Genomic DNA, 17,161 nt, shown 5'->3' on the forward strand with positions numbered 1-17,161 from the left:
GGCATTCGCTGGTTCTCTCGAGAAGCTTATTGTTGCGAGGCCATCGTCGTCATCATCAACGGGTTACCTCCCTTCAATCACAGAGTTAGAAGCTGGTTTTCAAGAATCCATTCACAGCCGTACCATTCATAAGACTTCCGAATCCGAGAGAGGAAAGACGGAGATAACACGGAGTCGTTACGAGCTTCCTCGGATGCCTCCATGGTTTTCTTACATGGGTAGTCAGAAACTCTACGAGATGCTCTCTGGAGTCCTTAGACTCGTAGGGTTATCATTAATGGCAGGTCATTTTGTTTTTCCTTGGATGTATTATTCTGCATCGTTTCTCGATGAACTGATTTACCGATGTGATAAATCTTTGTTTCGGTGGCTTTATAGGCTTTGGAAGCGAAGGGCATTTAGCGGTTATCCTAGATATTCCGCTCGGATGTTTCCACAAGTTGATCTCGGAAGTTCGTCGGAAAGAGTACAGCGGAGAAGATTGGCAGTCGTGGTATAATCGAACCGGGTCAGGACAGTTGGTTCGTCGGGCTGCAACCGCTTCTTGTATCCTGAACGAGATTATCTTCGGTCTATCAGGTCGAGCTAGTGATGACACTCTCTCGAGAATGCTTCAGAAGCCGACGAAGAGGAGAAGACACATTCAGGAGGAGGGTAGCAAGTCCGAGGACGGATTACGCTGGAAAATCTCGTGGAACAAACGTGTAAAAAGTCGTTTGATCGAATGTGTCGGTAAAATCTTGCATGAATACCAATCTTCTGAAGTTTGGGATATCCCGGTGGATCAGAATTCACTCGGTAGGAGCAATGACACCGAATTTCACGGTATAAATCTGCATTTTTATAAGGACACAGCGATGTTACATCAGGTTATCGTAGAAGGAGTAGGCATCTTTTCACTCTGTCTCGGGCAAGACTTTGCTTCAAGCGGATTTCTCCACTTATCGCTTTACCTTCTCCTCGAGAGTCTTATTTGCTCGGACTTCCAAGTAAAGAATGCTTCTGATTCTGTCTTGCATCAACTTGCCGCCACTTTGGGCCATCCCTCGGTGAGTCATATGATAATACACTCGGCTCGGGAATCTATTCACTACCATTTTACGTCTCGTTTCGTTAGCCTCTTGATTTTGTTTTTGCAGGTCGGGCATCTGGTCCTTGCGAACGCGGATTACGTTATCGATTCAATCTGTCGGCAGTTGCGTCATCTGGATCTTAACCCTAATGTTCCTAATGTTCTTGCGGCCATGCTTTCTTACGTCGGAGTTGCTTGTGAAATACTGCCTTTGCTGGAGGAACCCGTAAGTAATGACAATGATGCAGCAGAAATTCATTTTTCGGGATTCTTCGTGTTTATGTCAGAAAGGTCATGATTTTCGGGTTTCTTTCGTATGCAGATGCGTTTGGTCTCCCAAGAACTGGAAATCGTCGGTAGAAAACAGCATTCGAATCTGACTTTGCCCTTCTTGAAGGTTCATTTTCGTTCTTTTCTGTTTTCCGCATCTTCCCGAAATCCGAGTTTCCTCAAACAGGAAACAGTAAAATCTTTGATCATTCTGTTTTTGCATTTAGTTAGGCAGTTGGTGAGATTGCAAAAGCATCAAAGCGTGAAGCTTTTTTGTTACCTGACAAAGCTAAGTCATATAACGAGCATGTCAAGACCAAAGCATCTGATCTTATGAAATCAAGACAAGACAGAAGAGGTTCAGATTCCGACGACGAGGTCGACATTTCTCGCCTCGTTCCAGGTGGGGCGATATTCCATTCTTCTTCCTTTCCTTCGGGTGCTTTTCGTTGTTGAAAAATTCTCGATCTTTTTGCTGAAATACCCGAGGATTTCCAAAATGGATTGCAGAGGAATGGGAGACCAATCTGCTCGAGCTGAACCGTTCCAAACGATACAGAAGAATAGTCGGGTCTGTTACTTCTTCGTGTCTAATAGCTTGTACACCTCTTCTAGCATCGTCGGATCAAGCAACATGCTTGGCTGCTCTTGACATTATCGAGGTATTTTCTCTTTAAAACACAATCTCGGCGAAATCACTTCTCGGCGAAGTAACCTTAAAAACTCTGTTTAGGAAGGAGTTCCTTCTCTGGCCAAAGTCGAGGAAGCTTACCGGGAAGAGACCGAAACCAAAGAAACGATCGAAGAACTCATCGAGTCTGCTTCGCTCTATCAACTGAAAGATGTCATGGACGCCACTGATGGTGGCTCCGACGAGAACAGGCTGCTTCCCGCCATGAACAAGATCTGGCCTTTCTTCATTGTCTGTGTCCGTAACGGAAATCCAGTGGTAAGCGAATTGAATCTTCCATTCTGCATCCTTTTCTCAAGAACTGGAATCCATGTTCATGTTTTGAAATGAAGATTTGATCTTTAAATGATCCGTACAGGCCGTGAGGAGATGCTTAAGCGTTATAACCCATGCGGTTCGGATATCGGGGGGAGATTTCTTCGCACGCCGTTTCCGCAACGACGGCCCTCACTTCTGGAGGCTTCTATCCACGTCTCCGTTCAACAAGATCCGAAACCCGAGAGAAGACAAACCTCTCCTTCGACTCCCCTACCGAACTGCGCTAGCATCACCTGAGACGTCTGCCTCCATGGCTGAAGCTTCGAGCTTGAAAGTCCAAAACGCAGTTCTCAACATGATCGCCGATCTCTCCAGCGACAAACACAGCGCTTCGGCGTTAGACGCTGCCCTGAAGAAAGTAGCCGGCCTGGTCGTTGGAATCGCCTGCAGCGGCGTTTCGGGTCTCCACGATTCAGCGGTGAACGCGTTGAGAGGTATTGCGAGCATTGATCCTGACCTCATATGGATTCTCTTGTCAGATGTTTATTTTTCTCTGAAGAAGAAAGATTCGTTGCCTCCCCCGCCGTCTCCAGAGTTCCCTGAGATCTCTAGGGTTTTGCTGCCACCGCCGGCAGATTTTCCGGCGAGGTTCCTGTACGTTGAGTACGGCGGTCGGAGCCATGGTTTCGACTTGGAGTTTAGCTCCGTAGAGATTGTCTTCAAGAAAATGCACGCGCTTGTCTTTATGAACCAAATGTGCTTGTAATTGTAAATAATTACATTCTATTTTATTATATATCTCTAAAGTACATTGGTTTAATTTTTTTTACATCGTACATGGTTTTTGGAAATTAGATGAATTAATGGTCTGTGGTATAAAACAGGGATAAAAAGTAAAAACCTACAACTTGAAAAATTATGGGGCAACCCTCAGTTGTCTAAATGACAGAGAAAAGAGAGATGGTATTCAGATTCAAATCCAGTAGTTACCAAAGTACACAACAGAGGTTCAGACGCTTCAATATCCAAACCGGTTTTAACCGGTACATGTAAACCGGAACATATCTTATAAGACTTATGTGAAAGTTTTCACTCGACTTCAGCTAAGTAATCATCGATTTCTGCTGGTGTCAATACCCTGCATAGTTTCCAAGAATCAATGAGTTTTTGCCAATTCCAAAATCAAGAAAAATGAATCCTTTGGTTTTGTAAGTTGGTTAGTCATATGATAATGTAAGAGAATTGACAAAAAGGGAAGTAGCAGGAAATGTTACCTGAAAACTTTGTCTGCTCCGATTTTTCCAATCTCGATGTTCTTGCTTGAGATCTCTCCCTCGAAGCTACATGACGGTCCAAACAAAAAAAACCCCGACCGAAAGCCGTTAAATAATCCAAAAAGTAAATGAAATTTGGAATCTTTGAAGACAGACAGAAAAATCAATGGAAATTCTCTCACCCTTCCTTCAACGTCAATATTGCAGTGTGAATGGCATCATCAAGTTCCATGTCTTCTGTGTACCTGTGCAAGGAATACTCAACATAACATGAACAGTTTCTTTGGAAAACATCCAATCCAATATTTTCATTATTACAAGACATTCCATTCCACTGCACCTGCACTCTTATTACATAATATTCAACATGTTTTCCAGCAGAGAAGCACACTCGAGCCAAACTACATGATGGACTTTGCTCGGATCGGATAATTGTTTCAAGATTGAAGATTCGACCATGTAAAATTTCTCTCAGAAGAATTATGAAATGATAAATTCATGAAACATCTGATAGGCATGCTATATGTTTGAAAATGCCACATTGCCATACATATCGAAATCAATTGTAACAGATACGTAGGGTTTCCAACCAAGTTCCATGCATTTACTTGATTATTATCAGATTATGGTGACATTGACATGCACATGCTTTGGGTTGAACGGTACAATTGAACGATACAAGCATCATGCCGAAGAAGAAAAGCTAAAATGAATATTACCTTTTCTCAAGAAATGTCTTTGCATTGGAAACGTTTTTACCCATTGCTGAAGCTTTCCAAGAGAAATAAGAGCCAGACGGATCCACCTATCAAAACACCAAAATGCCAGGTGACTTAAAACGCGGAAATGGAAAAACTCCGGGATAAAATTCTACTGTCCGGGTTCCTATTTCTAAACTCAATTAAAAACATGTAAAAGTAGCATTACAGTATGGTTCAGAAATCAGAAGATAAGTTATTCAGGAAGTGGTTTTTGCTCTTCTAATATTCTTTCCTTAATGGGTTTTCTTTCTCATTGATATGGAAAAAGAGCACAAAACACTAAGGAAACGATGGAAAACACCAGTCTAAGCCACTTTACCAGCAAGTCTTGTCGCATGCATGACAAAATAGAGGTACTGATGATGTGGGAAAAAGTACCTGATATAGTTGTGGACCCTTGTCGTCGTAGCCGGCCACCAGAAGAGAAACCCCGAAAGGTCTAACACCACTAATCACAAGAAAGAAAGAGAAACCAGAATCAGAAATTCTAGTTTTCTATCGATGTTCTAAACTCCTGTATCTTTAGGCCAATACAGTATAAAACCATTTAATAATAAGCAATACAGGTACAATCTAAAGTCCATTCTTTAGGCGGTTAAAACAATTTTAACCTGTAGAAGGTGGAGAAGGGAGGGAGAGTATGAATAAAACGAGTGAAACTTCAAGTTTACACAGACATTTTACTTACCCTGATTGAGTAAACTCCTGCATTACAGTAGCAGTTTCCCTTACAAGTTGGGTAACAGGGATGGGTTCCTGCGAATGATCAAATCTCATTACATGCCAAATCAGTTAAACTAACTTGGTAACTAAAAGTTATGAGCAAGCAAACAAGACAAACCAAATGGAATTATCACTCAGTTTTCTGCAAATCAGTGAGGTTTTGAAGTCACTTACATAATCGTAACCAAGGACATCCTACAGATTGAAATATAAGGATACTTAGGAAGGGTATAGAGAGATTACTTTGTACAAACGGAGATACTGCTCAGCCTGCTTCCTACTCTTCCGAACCAGAACTCGAAAATCAGGACCCATGCCACTTCATTGAAAGGAAACAAGAAAAGTTAGTATTTAATGAAGAGAACTGGAGCTAAAAATAGGTTATCATTCACAACAGTGACAACATCATCTCCCTATGAGGTGAAATAAGTGCACACAAATTCTAGAGGACGTATGATAGAAGACCATTTCTTAAATTCTTATGACACCAACCAAGCTTTAATACACTGTCAAAATGCATTCGCAGGTAGTGAAAGGAATAAAAACCTGTAGACAACTCCTATGTTTGGGGTCAAATGCTGAATCTTTTGAACCTGAAACAGACAAAAGGGATAACTGATTCAATGCAAATTTTCTGAACAATGTGACCACAAGAAAGAATAATCAGTCATACGAAAAATGTTTGTTTTTATTGGAAGAAAAACAATTAAGATATCTGTCTTCTTCCAGAAGCAGTAAAATTCTACACCATACACATAAGTATCTGTAAAACAAGAATACAGCCAGCTGCTGTAGCAACAGTATCAGCAAACACAAGAGAGAAGAGGCAGGGTTATCCACTTACAGATGCTTCGTCAACCAAAATAGAAGGCAGTTTCTTCTCTGTGGCAATGACAACTCCATTAGCGGCTGCAGCAAGATACAGTACTAATAATTCAGAGCAGTGGAAGAAACAAATGACTGAAAGATCCAGAAAAAAACAAGGAGAAACTTTTCTTTTGATTTCCTCAAATCCATCCAGTCATTTCCAAACCTTTGATTCCGAGGGATGTTTGGCCAGATCCCACAGCTGTTAGAGCATGTTCTATCTGAACCAGCTTCCCTGATGGACTGTTCCATGGCCAAAACACCAATTAGAAACCGAAATGCACAAAAGGTATTGCCTTTCAATGATAAACAAGTCCATACCTAAAAGTGGTGAGTGAAAACGAGTACTGACTGTCCCCCATAGCACCGTAAACAAATCTGAAAAAAAAAAACCGTAAACATGTGAAACAATATCATTTGAGACATTATAATTCGCTCATAACTCATTGAGAATAGTTTCTTAAACTAAATTCAGAAAACACAGAACCATGGAAGTGATGAATCTGCTAAAGTAACAAATGCTCGCTCCCAATTCTCTGTTTTCAAACAAAGCCCAATTGATAGATTAACCTTTAATACGGAATTACAAAAAAGCAAGTACATTGAAACAAATGAATCTGTAAAACCCCAGACAGAACATAGTACGTACAGTGTGCGAAGCAGATGAAAAACGCAGAGAGAACAAGAAACAAAAGTGAATCGACCAACGATGCTGCTTGAACACAACGATCCAACACCGGGGACGCGAATCGACAACTTTTAACAATAAAAATCCTCCCTTAACTTAGATTGAGCAAACGAAAGAGAGTTCCATATCATCTCATGATCTAGTTATAATATCTCACCTTCGATATCGAGATCGAAAAAGATGAACGCAGAGAGAGAGCGAGAGAGATGGACGAAGTTCAGAAAAAGCTCTAGGTTTCTTGCAGAATGGGTCGAAGTGTGAGAGAACCTTTTTTCGAACAAAAGAACGGAAACGGGATTAAAACGACGACGTTTGGCAAGATCAGACTGTGATACTTTTTGAAAATCACAAAAGCTCCCGAAACATTTACCTATTTACACTTTTTGGCCACAGACTCTCTATATTAGCAATCACACACATACATATCTCAATTTTCAAAGCATCGTTTTATCAAAACTTTGAGACAAGTGTTGCGTTCTCAGACTAATTCCGCAGTGACGAGTTCGAGAAATGGAGAAAGTTTAGATCTTTTCTTATTTTGGAAAAACTGAAAACGCAAACGCAGCTGATAAAACCGCGTTTTGTGTAACCAAACGCGAAAGTTGGGTTTTTTTGGGTTTACCAGCGGAGAATCTGACAGCAAAAAATTGGCTGTCTTTTAAACCCAAAGAACTATCGTTTTCTGATGGTGTCGTGGTGGTATGGCATCAGCCCTTTTCTCCAGAACGTTCTCGGCTGCTGGTCACCGCTTGGTCTCTCCCTCCCTGTCTTTCCTTCTTCCGCAGAAGACCACCTCTAATCTCGCGTTCATTTTGAATGTAAGCCTGCAATCGATTCCATTTCGATCATTTCTGGATTGTATTCCCGTTTGATCGTTGTATTGCTTCTGGGTTCGCTTCGTTCATCGATTTGGGAATTCCTATACTCGATTTGGGTTTCGATTTTGGTACGAGTGGGTTCTTGTGCTTCAAAAGGTTTTAGCTTGGGAACCATGGTTTCAGAACTGTTGTTGCCTGCGTTGATATATGATGATTGTTGATGTCAGTTGTTTTTTTCCCCTTAAAACTTGTCTGATTCTTTTCATCGCATCTTGCAAAGTTTGAGCTAAATCTTTTGAATTGCGATCGAAAATTTGGGATTTGAAACCCGGTCGCTGTGATTTATGGTGAGTGGTGACTGTCATCGTGAAGAACGCATCTGTCATCGGTTCAATTCCTTGGTTGTTTCTGAGTACTTATGTGGGGTGTCATTTGCAGTGCAAACGTGAGGTTTCATATAGTTTGTATACCTGGAAGTGAGATTGTTTTTGCTGTCTGTTAGTTTAGAATTTAGATAGTGCTTATAGATTATTTGCTCTTCTTATCATGCGATATCCGTTTCTCGGTTGAGATATGTTCAATAAATTCTCTATTTGCATTTCTTTGCAGATAGATAGCTGCATAGAATGACTCAAATTTCATCATCTTTTTAGATAACTTTAATTGTTTGAGCTTCTTGACTCTCATTTGTAAAACAAAGTTCCTACTTTTCATGTTGTTTGGATAACAATTGCAGTCAAGAGCATTCTATTCACAACGAGGCTCCACCTTTACGACCTATAAATCATTTGCTTGGGCTGGTCGAGTTATGGCTTCTGCAGGAGTTGGGCAAAAAGCTGGTTACTCGACGTCATCCATAACTTCCAATGAACCTGTTGTTTCTGTTGATTGGCTCCATTCTAATCTTAGAGAACCTGATTTGAAGGTGACTGATGTGTAGTATTATGGCTTCTCCATTTTGATGTTCATTATGTCGGAGCATATATGTAGGGCCTATTGAACCAGTGCACTTCTCGAGAGTTTGTTTTCCATGGTTCTTATCTATCTTGATTCTTTCCTGCTCAGGTATTGGATGCTTCGTGGTACATGCCAGAGGAGCAAAGGAATCCTATCCAAGAGTATCAGGTGAGAATGTGAATGATTGTTGTGTAGAGTTCTGCACGTCGATTTGTTTTTTCTTGTAATTACTTCAATAAGCTTATGTCTTTGGATTAGGAATTTCCTTTCGGAATCCAAATCCATGCATTTACCTTATATCTTAAGCTTGAACATTTCATATTGATGTCATGTACTTTTCCTTATTCATCAGGTTGCTCATATTCCTGGTGCTCTCTTCTTTGATTTGGATGGAATATCAGACCGAACAACAAACGTGAGAATCATATTCTTTTTTTGCAGAGAATATATAATCATGTGTTTTATGTCTCAGCTCTTGATCTCACATTGGCATAGCCACTCTAGAAGTGAAATATGATTTATCCCTATCTAGTATAGTATCCTTGTCTGCTTCCATTTACAAAATAATATAAACAACTTACAACATGTAGGGAGTATGTTATTTTCTTTTTTTATATCAAATGAAAAATCCCAGCTCTTTATTTTGAATGCCTCATGATTGTAAAGTTTTTTGCTTCCTTTGCGAGCTTCTCTGTCCATTATAAAGGCAACCATCTAAAACATATGTATGATATTTCGATTATTTGCAACAGTTGCCCCACATGTTGCCATCTGAAGAAGCTTTTGCCGCTGCTTGTTCTGCTCTTGGAATCGATAACAACGATGGAGTTGTTGTTTACGATGGGAAGGGGATCTTTAGTGCTGCTCGTGTATGGTGGTGAGTTACAGCGCTGATTCCATTGATCTTCTTTTTCTTTCGTATCAGATGTCCTGTCTTGTTCAGACATTATTAAAAGTAATGGCTGCTCCTTGATATGGTTGTGTATAGGCAGTTCCGAGTGTTTGGGCATGACAAAGTATGGGTACTTGATGGTGGCCTACCAAGATGGCGTGCTTCAGGTTACGATGTTGAATCCAGTGCTTCTGGTGATGCCATTCTGAAGGCCAGTGCAGCAAGTGAGGCTATTGAAAAAATTTACCAAGGGCAAACTGTAAGTTATACATAATGTTGAAACAGCTGCTTGTTAGATGTTTTTGCATATCTATGAAGAAAGTTTATCTTGAAAGGAAAAAGAAAAAGTTGTATCTTGAATCTCTCTCTAATAATTCCATCTGAATTATTTTCTTCGTTGGTCACACAGGTCCATCCAATTACCTTCAAGACAAATTTCCAGTCTCATCTGGTGTGGACACTTGATCAGGTTAGTTTTCCCCGAAACAATTTGATCTTCATCGTGATGATCCTTAAGATAGATATTTCATGCCGATGCTTCATGACTCAGTTTGTTCTAAGCTCCTTTTTATTGATCGACAGAAGCAAATCCTTGCTGATTTTTTAGTCAGATTATCTTCGAACATGCAATTTTAAAGTACTATTCTCCTATAAAGAAAATCTAAAGATAATCCACGTTTATATTTTTTGTCTCCAAATATATCTTCTTAATTTAGTTTAAATGTGTTTCAACACCTACCTAATAGTACCCATTTTCATAATTGGTTATAAAAAAAAGGAGTAATTGGAAATTCTTGGTGCCATTTCTGTTATAGGCTCAGTATTAATGTCCGCAGGTAGTAGATACAATGTAATTTCGGAGGTTGTTAGGAAAGCTAAATAACTCTTTCAATTCTTATTTTGGGCTATGCCTCTCTTGTCAATGAATTTACAGGTCAGGAAAAATATGGAGGAGAAGACTTACCAACACATAGATGCCCGGTCCAGAGGCAGGTATGTTATTGCTTGATCTAACATGATGATGGTGATGTAAAAGAACCCTAAATGATGTAATTCTTTCTTCTGCTAAAACACTGCAAAAACAGCACCCATTATAGTGTTTGATTAAAAAATCTGCTACTTCTGCAGGTTTGATGGTACTGCTCCGGAACCTCGTAAGGGATTAAGGAGCGGTCATATCCCTGGCAGCAAGTCTGTTCCCTTTCCCCAGGTAATATCTTCATGCTAAAGTTGGACACTTTAAAGAGATTTATTTTTAGTTATAGAAGTTTTAGAAAATAAGTTTCTTTCTTCTTGTTCTCATGAGTTTCAGTGAATTTTCTCCCCGTGTTAATGTTAAACGTTTCTGTTAATCCTTCTGCAGATGCTGGATTCTTCACAAACACTATTACCAGCTGAAGAGCTTAAGAAACAATTTGAACAAGAAGGTAACCAAACTATCCACCCTCATGAATAATAAATAATGAGTATTATTAGACATCTCATGACTGAAACTCCAGTTCATGTCTGAAACCATGCCCCATGCCTATAAGCCACTGAGGGATTTCGACATTTCCTACCATAGATGACAAGATTCTTGATAACAACTGCAATTGAAATACACACACACACCTCTTTCTTCCTTTAAGATAATACATTGATAATGAGTGACCACTATGCTGAGATGGTTTATTGCATGGCTCCTTACAAACCTTGCCACTGTCATTTCCTGCAGGTGTCTCATTGGACCGTCCTATAGTAGCATCATATGGAACTGGTGTAACAGCATGCATTCTGGCACTGGTAAACTCCTCTCTCGTAACCCAACTTTTATATCTTCAGACCTTTGAGCAAACGTCCTTCACTCACTAAGAACCTTTTTCTTTGTCTTAGGGGCTTCACCGTCTGGGAAAAACCAACGTGCCAATCTATGACGGGTCCTGGACAGAATGGGCATCACAACCCGAGTTTCCCGTGGTGGATGCTTCATCAAATCCATGAAAAGCAACAGGATGCCAGGCTTTCTGATACATGTAATATGAAACTTGTTGAGGAGACAATGAAGTTTGCTTGGTTCAATCCAGATTCTGTGTATCTAAGACATTTTGGGTTTTGGTTCCATCTGTGTTTGAACAATGCCTTAACCAGCAACATTTGTCTGTTGTCTTTGTTGGTCACCATCCCACAGTTATGAATAAACTTTGGAAGTCGAGGGAGTTGACATGTGTTATTTAGTCCTTCATATATTTACGTATTATTAGTAACGCAAGTTGACCGCGTGGCCTAATGGATAAGGCGCTCGCCTCCGGAGCGGGAAATTGTGGGTTCGAGTCCCATCGTGGTCGTATTTTTTGCCTTACTTTCCACTTTTTTGGGACATCTCTTTTTCTGCCAAAATCTGTAAATGATGAATAGATAAACTTGGAAATGACAATAAATGTATCCCCTGAAGATAACTTTACAAAATGGTCTTCTCTGATTGAAGGGACAAAAGAATGTTTCACATTCAAGTACATATCAAACCTAAGACAGCTCTTGTGGAGAAGAGACTAACAAAGAAAAGGTATGGGGAAACTGCCATGGAAACTACATTTCTCTCTTGAATATGAAAACAAGAACCGGAGCCAATGGCCGGTTTAACATCTGGAACTTGCAGCAGACCCAGTCCCTGACCTGTAAACCCGAGGCAAATGCTTCAACTGCTTCCAGCTCTTCCCTGTATGAACCAACCAAAGCAAAGAAGCACAGGAATGTAAAAAAAAGTTTTAGATTTCTTTCTGATTCAAGATCTCTCCATTGGTTTCTACCTTCCTCCGGGATGACCAATGTAAACCACTAAGCTGATGAGCCCACCCGGTAATAAGATTCGTTCTGCAGCCTTTAGTGCCGATAATGTGGTGTCTGAAACGGTGATTATAGACTTGTTGCCTCCCGGAAGGTACCCCAGATTGAATGCTACAAGTCTATGGTCATGACAAAGATAAGAACTTTCAGTGAGGTCAAAGGCAGAGTAGAGTTAAGGCTGGTATCATCACAGTATTGTCTCAGATCATTGGATAAGCTGGAAAACATATCGCAGCCGCAGGTTTTGTCCGAAAAGGTACCTCACATGGGAATTTTCGGGGATGATCTCATCCATCTTGCTGTGGCAGATGTTGAAGAATTTGATATGTTCCTTCTGCAACAATGTCAAATTTAAATGGGAGTCCGTTAATGATATATGAATTGAAATGTTGGTTTTATGGTGCAAGACATTGCATTCTGCAAAGGCAAAGTTCGGTTTCTCACTTCTTTTGGGCCAACATTCTGATCGAGTAAAGAGGAAGTACTCTCTAAGGCATTGTCTTGAATGTCCATCGCATAGACATGACCACCGCCTGATTCATCCATCACCATTTTCAGCATTGCCAAGGTATCATAACCATTTCCACATGTTGCATCCACAACCGTGTCTCCCTTTTGGACAACCTGTTCCCACACCCTGGTTTAAGAAAATGACGTGAAACAAACTCTTGGGTGTTTACTAAAAAAACTCGTGTAAATTGAACATAAATAACATCCCAGAGCCAAAGATTCTGTAACATAAATGGCCAAATTCAATTGCTATATTACGATTTAAGTCATTGAAAAGTGGCCGCAAAGAGAGAAGCTTGAAACTTATAGATTTCAGTAGCCTTGTTAGTCTACAACCACCAGGTTCTGAAGCATAAGCAGCATGCTTCTTGAAAGAATGTGAAGATTCAACCCAAAAAGCTTTCCCAGTTCCATTAATAACACAATCAAAACGTATTCAATCCTTGAGTTTATAGTACCCACATGTGAGCCACTTCCGTTGCCTTCTTCTTCCCAAATAGATAGCCAATCAAAACATCCTCTAGTCCTGAAATGAAAAGAATCCTTCAATCACACATGAACACAAGAAACCAAGATGGAGACAACCCAATTGCCCTTTCGGATCAGAACTGGAATCTTAAGAATCAAAAAGCATGAATCCTTAGTATCACCGAGCAAAAGCTCCGATTTTGAAACTTTTTAAGCTCTTAAGATATTTCTTCATTCGGAAAAAAAAAACTGATCTTTTTCTCTAGTATCTACCAATTCCGACTCTGCTACTGACATGGTACCTTCAAAACCTAGCAACTACTGCAGCAGCCAGTTAACCGATGTTCGTCCGTAAAAAGCAAAATTCCAAGTGTCGGAGTTACTCAAGTGTCATCAAAATCACTTGCGGAGTTCAAAGACCAAATATTTCACCTGAAAGAGGAAAACTTTGGGAACGAGAAGAAGACGAACTGAAAGCGGCACAGGAACAGCGGATTCTGGATAAATTTCCAGAAGAACCACCATGACTCGAGCTAAAACCAGGTTTTTGGTCTATCGCTACTCGGAAATCCAAAGCCATTAGGGTTTTCTTGAACGGAATCGAGCCGCAACGAGTGAACCTAAACGATAACATCTCTACTGACGAAAACCCACCTCGGCTTCGGCAGAATTTTTAAACAAAGCTTGGATTTTTTTTTTTCTTTTTTGGTTCATTGGTGGCGCTTCTTCTCTTTCTCTCTCTATACCTCCGAGGTTGACACCGTCCCACGAAGGGTTACGAGTATTTAACCCGTAATGGTAAAGCTTATGCCCGAATCACCAGAAATCATTGCATGAACAGGAGCCATCTCTGAAGTGATGGAACCTAAGAGAATCTCTAACTATGATTTCTACACCGACAATCTTTGCCATGAACTTAATTGCATTGTGGCAATCCACACATATCCTCAAATTCTTGAAAACCCGGATTGTTCTTTCCCCTTTCAGTCCCATTATCCCGAAAGCAACAGCTAGCTTCTCACTGTGGCTGCAAAGACTCTCCTCTTTCTCTTCCTGGTTCACATCTTGTAGAACAAACTCAGTGTTTGGTTTATACCCAGCCAATCTCATCTTCTCACCAATCTCTGCCAAGAACGAGTGAATCTTATTGCTTTCCTTGTTTCTCGTGTCTCCAGCAACAAATGTATAGACCCTGTCCCTCACTTGTACCCAGCTACGCCCAGGAGTTTTCATGACTCTGTGGTCTCTCATCCTTTTTCTAATTTCAGATGCTTCATCCCATAGTTTAGCATTCACAAGGAGGTTATAGAACTGCACGTAGTTGCCCGGGTTATGGGGCTCGATCTCAAACAATTTATTTGCAGCTATTCTTCCCAACTCGACGTGTTTGTAAACTCTACAAGCGGCAAGCAGTGCTCCCCAGGCACTGGCACTAGGTTCTATAGGGATTTCACGTATGAACCTATATGCTTCCTCCAGACAACCAGCTCGGCTAAGGACATCAACCATGCATGAGTAATGCTCTGTCATGGGTTCAACAAAATGATCTTTTTCCATTGAGTTGAAGATTGAGCGTGCTTCATCAACTAACCGTGAGTGGCTGCAACCAGACAAAACCACTGCAAAAGTTATAGCATTGGGCTTGACTCCTAATTCCAACATTCTGTGGAAAATTGCCAAAACCTCTTTTCCATTTCCATGCATTGAGTTTGCAGCGATCATGGTGTTCCATGTCATGATGTCTTTTCTTCCTATGGTATCAAATACTCGTCTTGAATTTTCTAGATCACCGCATTTTGCATACATAAGAACGAGAGCTGTCATTCCAGATACATCTCTTGTGACCCCATTTCTATATGCATACCCATGAATCTCCTTGCCACCCCTAAGATACTCTAGATTCGTACAGGCTGGTAATATGCTAGTGACTGTGATGTGATTTGGTTTAAACCCAGAATCCTGCGTTTCAATCGTCATATGCAGAGCAAGTTCATCCTTTCCATTTTGTGTACACCCAACAATGACGGTATTCCACGAAGAAATGCACAACTCAGCACCTTGGTTTCTCATTCTGTAAAACAGAGCGAGACCCTTCTCACAATCTTTGTTCCTGAAGAATGCGTCCATAAGAACATTCCACAAAACAGTATCCCGTCGAGACATGCTGTCAAATACTAATTGAGCTTGCTTAAGACACGAGCAACTAGAATACATATTAACAAGTGCACTTGTCACAAACATGTTTCCCTCCAGTCCATTCCTTACAATAAACCCGTGAATCTGTCTTCCTGAATTCTTATCCCTCAGCTCTGCACAAGCTGGTAAAGTCGAAGACAATGACATGGAATTCGGAGTTATCCCACAAAACACCATTTCACGGAATGTGACAAGGCCCTGTCTGGGCAATCCATGACCAACATAACAAGAAGCCATAGATGTCCAAGAAACGACATCTTTACACCTTATCCCATCAAAAACCAATCTTGCTTTCTCAACACACCCACACTTAGAAAACATATCAACCAACGAATTAGCCAAACAGGTATCTGAAACATAACCAAAACGAACCGCATCTCCGTGAACCTCATTGGCTTTCGAGAGATTCCTTAACAAAGCACAAGCCTTTGCGACTGACAAGAGCAACAACTTATCATGGTCAATATCAAGCGCCCGAAATTTTCTGTAAAGATCGAAAGCTTCCGCTGTAAACCCGTGCTTGGTGTGAGCCGAAATCAAGAGGGTCCAAGCACGAATGTCTGGTTGGGGAATTTTATCGAATAGATTGCGTGCAGATTTTACATCGCCCAGATTCAAACTCCTATCGATATACTTGAAGATCAAATGGGGAGATGAATTCGTCGGTAATCTCAAAACCATGTTAAAGCGTTTAGGGTATCGACGTTTGGGCAAGCAAGAACAGGATCAAACATTCTACGAGTTGCAGTAGGGACAGGACAAGGAGGACGCCAATTCCGCCACTTCCGACCGTTGTGAAAAAAATAGGGAAAAGAAAAAAGAGACGAAACGGTTACGCGTTCGAAACGATGCCGTTTAGGGTATGAACACTACATAATTGGCTTGATTAAAAGATTCTAAGCTTAATTAATGTGGCTAAGTATTATTAATTTCTAAAATTTATTTCCTATTTCAAGATTTTGGCATTATATATTTTTATTACAGTCCTATGGTTTGAATTTTGCCCTCTATATCTTTTATAAACAAATGGTCATATAGTGTTTAAAATTATATGTTTAAACATTATACCCTTTTGAATTATAGACAAGTAAATGCATAAGATAAATATTGGAGACAAAATTTTGAAATTGCCTAATTTCATAACTTGAATGTTTTGGTTGAAATTTATAATTATCAATCTAGTTGGAGAGATTTATAAGTTTGGTTGTAAAATAATAATTATTAGGGAAAATGACATTTTCCTACACCAACTTTGCAAAATGTGACCTTTTTTTACACGAATTTTTAATTTGACAAAAAACTACACCAAATTATCAAATATGCCAAATTGATACACGAACTACCCAATTTAACTGCAATTTCCTACACAATCCGAAAACGGTGTTAAGTGTCCGTTAACCGTTGACGTGGCACGCCACGTGGCGGATGACGTGGCACGCCATATAGATTTTTTGCCACATCAGCATGCCACGTCATATTTTAAAAAAAAAAATTCCGAAAAAATATGAAAAAAAATCGATTTTTTTTAAAAATTTAAAATAAAATAAATAAACAGCAAAAAAAATATACATATATATTCATATCTATATACAAATAAAAATATAAATATATATACAAAATAAAAAACATACACATATATATACAAACATCTATACAAATATATATATACATATACATACAAACACAAATATATGTATATATACATATGCATATACATACATACATACAAAATAAAAAAAAAATCACACATATATATATATATATATATATATATTCATATCCACATACAAATACAAATATAAACATAAATACTTCTATATATATATATTTCTATATATATCAAATAAAAATATACACATATATACATGCATTTATACAAATATATATGCATAT

The 17,161-nt window shown here is 39.6% G+C and overlaps 4 protein-coding genes and 1 non-coding gene across 9 annotated transcripts in view; 3 read left to right on the forward strand and 2 right to left on the reverse strand.

The window, feature by feature from the left end:
- LOC104812364 (TELO2-interacting protein 1 homolog) overlaps nt 1-3,432 on the forward strand; it is a 6,984-nt gene extending 3,552 nt beyond the window's left edge. Inside the window, exons 10-17 of the mRNA XM_010539491.2 lie at nt 1-284; nt 379-1,049; nt 1,140-1,298; nt 1,395-1,469; nt 1,574-1,745; nt 1,853-2,004; nt 2,076-2,291; nt 2,392-3,432. Of these exons, the coding sequence (XP_010537793.1) occupies nt 1-284; nt 379-1,049; nt 1,140-1,298; nt 1,395-1,469; nt 1,574-1,745; nt 1,853-2,004; nt 2,076-2,291; nt 2,392-3,057 (2,395 nt within the window). The 3' untranslated portion in view covers nt 3,058-3,432. The remainder of the gene's footprint in view (nt 285-378; nt 1,050-1,139; nt 1,299-1,394; nt 1,470-1,573; nt 1,746-1,852; nt 2,005-2,075; nt 2,292-2,391) is intronic.
- On the reverse strand, nt 3,235-6,870 carry LOC104812363 (proteasome subunit alpha type-2-A). 3 transcript variants are annotated; one of them, XM_019202406.1, is made up of 14 exons: nt 6,762-6,868; nt 6,566-6,672; nt 6,404-6,452; nt 6,238-6,294; nt 6,083-6,159; nt 5,894-5,958; nt 5,596-5,642; nt 5,293-5,368; nt 5,015-5,082; nt 4,705-4,774; nt 4,285-4,370; nt 3,748-3,810; nt 3,566-3,631; nt 3,235-3,429 (listed from the first exon to the last, which is right to left on the reverse strand). In XM_019202406.1, exons 4-14 carry the CDS (start codon nt 6,276-6,278, stop codon nt 3,381-3,383), a joined length of 708 nt encoding a protein of 235 aa, XP_019057951.1. In that variant the 5' UTR covers nt 6,279-6,294; nt 6,404-6,452; nt 6,566-6,672; nt 6,762-6,868; the 3' UTR covers nt 3,235-3,380. The 3 variants fall into 3 exon arrangements, with proteins under 3 accessions (XP_019057951.1, XP_019057950.1, XP_010537792.1); XM_019202405.1 differs by lacking the exon at nt 6,404-6,452; XM_010539490.2 differs by lacking the exons at nt 6,404-6,452; nt 6,566-6,672 and having other exon boundaries at nt 3,240-3,429; nt 6,762-6,870.
- Nucleotides 6,871-7,234: 364 nt separating this feature from the next.
- On the forward strand, nt 7,235-11,413 carry LOC104812362 (thiosulfate/3-mercaptopyruvate sulfurtransferase 1, mitochondrial-like). Of its 2 annotated transcripts, XM_010539488.2 has the most exons (12): nt 7,235-7,422; nt 8,159-8,347; nt 8,488-8,547; nt 8,732-8,794; nt 9,132-9,256; nt 9,368-9,530; nt 9,681-9,740; nt 10,206-10,264; nt 10,400-10,481; nt 10,635-10,698; nt 10,986-11,053; nt 11,144-11,413. In XM_010539488.2, the coding sequence occupies exons 1-12, from the start codon at nt 7,306-7,308 to the stop codon at nt 11,249-11,251; spliced, it is 1,158 nt and encodes a 385-aa protein (XP_010537790.1). In that variant the 5' UTR covers nt 7,235-7,305; the 3' UTR covers nt 11,252-11,413. The 2 variants fall into 2 exon arrangements, with proteins under 2 accessions (XP_010537790.1, XP_010537791.1); XM_010539489.1 differs by lacking the exons at nt 7,235-7,422; nt 8,159-8,347 and having other exon boundaries at nt 8,495-8,547; nt 9,132-9,260.
- Nucleotides 11,414-11,522: 109 nt separating this feature from the next.
- TRNAR-CCG lies at nt 11,523-11,595 on the forward strand. Its single transcript has one exon. It is a non-coding gene; the product is annotated as a tRNA-Arg (tRNA).
- Nucleotides 11,596-11,690: 95 nt separating this feature from the next.
- LOC104812361 (pentatricopeptide repeat-containing protein At2g29760, chloroplastic) lies at nt 11,691-16,041 on the reverse strand. Of its 2 annotated transcripts, XM_010539487.2 has the most exons (6): nt 13,505-13,884; nt 13,067-13,130; nt 12,539-12,731; nt 12,355-12,428; nt 12,058-12,213; nt 11,691-11,966 (listed from the first exon to the last, which is right to left on the reverse strand). In XM_010539487.2, the coding sequence occupies exons 1-6, from the start codon at nt 13,704-13,706 to the stop codon at nt 11,837-11,839; spliced, it is 819 nt and encodes a 272-aa protein (XP_010537789.1). In that variant the 5' UTR covers nt 13,707-13,884; the 3' UTR covers nt 11,691-11,836. The 2 variants fall into 2 exon arrangements, with proteins under 2 accessions (XP_010537789.1, XP_010537788.1); XM_010539486.1 differs by lacking the exons at nt 11,691-11,966; nt 12,058-12,213; nt 12,355-12,428 and having other exon boundaries at nt 12,703-12,731; nt 13,727-16,041.
- Between the last annotated feature and the right edge of the window lie 1,120 nt (nt 16,042-17,161).

The sequence above is a fragment of the Tarenaya hassleriana genome, unplaced genomic scaffold, assembly GCF_000463585.1.
Source record: "Tarenaya hassleriana unplaced genomic scaffold, ASM46358v1 Cleome2, whole genome shotgun sequence".
In the NCBI taxonomy this organism is placed as follows: Eukaryota; Viridiplantae; Streptophyta; class Magnoliopsida; order Brassicales; family Cleomaceae; genus Tarenaya; species Tarenaya hassleriana.

Excerpts from the sequence above, each read along its gene's own strand:
- LOC104812363 (XM_019202405.1), bottom strand. The coding sequence starts at position 6,278 with ATGGGGGACAGTCAGTACTCGTTTTCACTCACCACTTTTAG. Across the intron at positions 4,775-5,014 it reads CAGGAGTTTACTCAATCAGG|TGGTGTTAGACCTTTCGGGG; the intron begins GTAAGTAAAATG and ends TCTTGTGATTAG. Across the intron at positions 3,811-4,284 it reads AAGACATTTCTTGAGAAAAG|GTACACAGAAGACATGGAAC; the intron begins GTAATATTCATT and ends TTCCTTGCACAG.
- LOC104812362 (XM_010539488.2), top strand. The coding sequence starts at position 7,306 with ATGGCATCAGCCCTTTTCTCCAGAACGTTCTCGGCTGCTGGTCACCGC. Across the intron at positions 9,741-10,205 it reads TGGTGTGGACACTTGATCAG|GTCAGGAAAAATATGGAGGA; the intron begins GTTAGTTTTCCC and ends ATGAATTTACAG. Across the intron at positions 10,699-10,985 it reads GAAACAATTTGAACAAGAAG|GTGTCTCATTGGACCGTCCT; the intron begins GTAACCAAACTA and ends CATTTCCTGCAG.
- LOC104812361 (XM_010539486.1), bottom strand. The coding sequence starts at position 15,949 with ATGGTTTTGAGATTACCGACGAATTCATCTCCCCATTTGATCTTCAAG.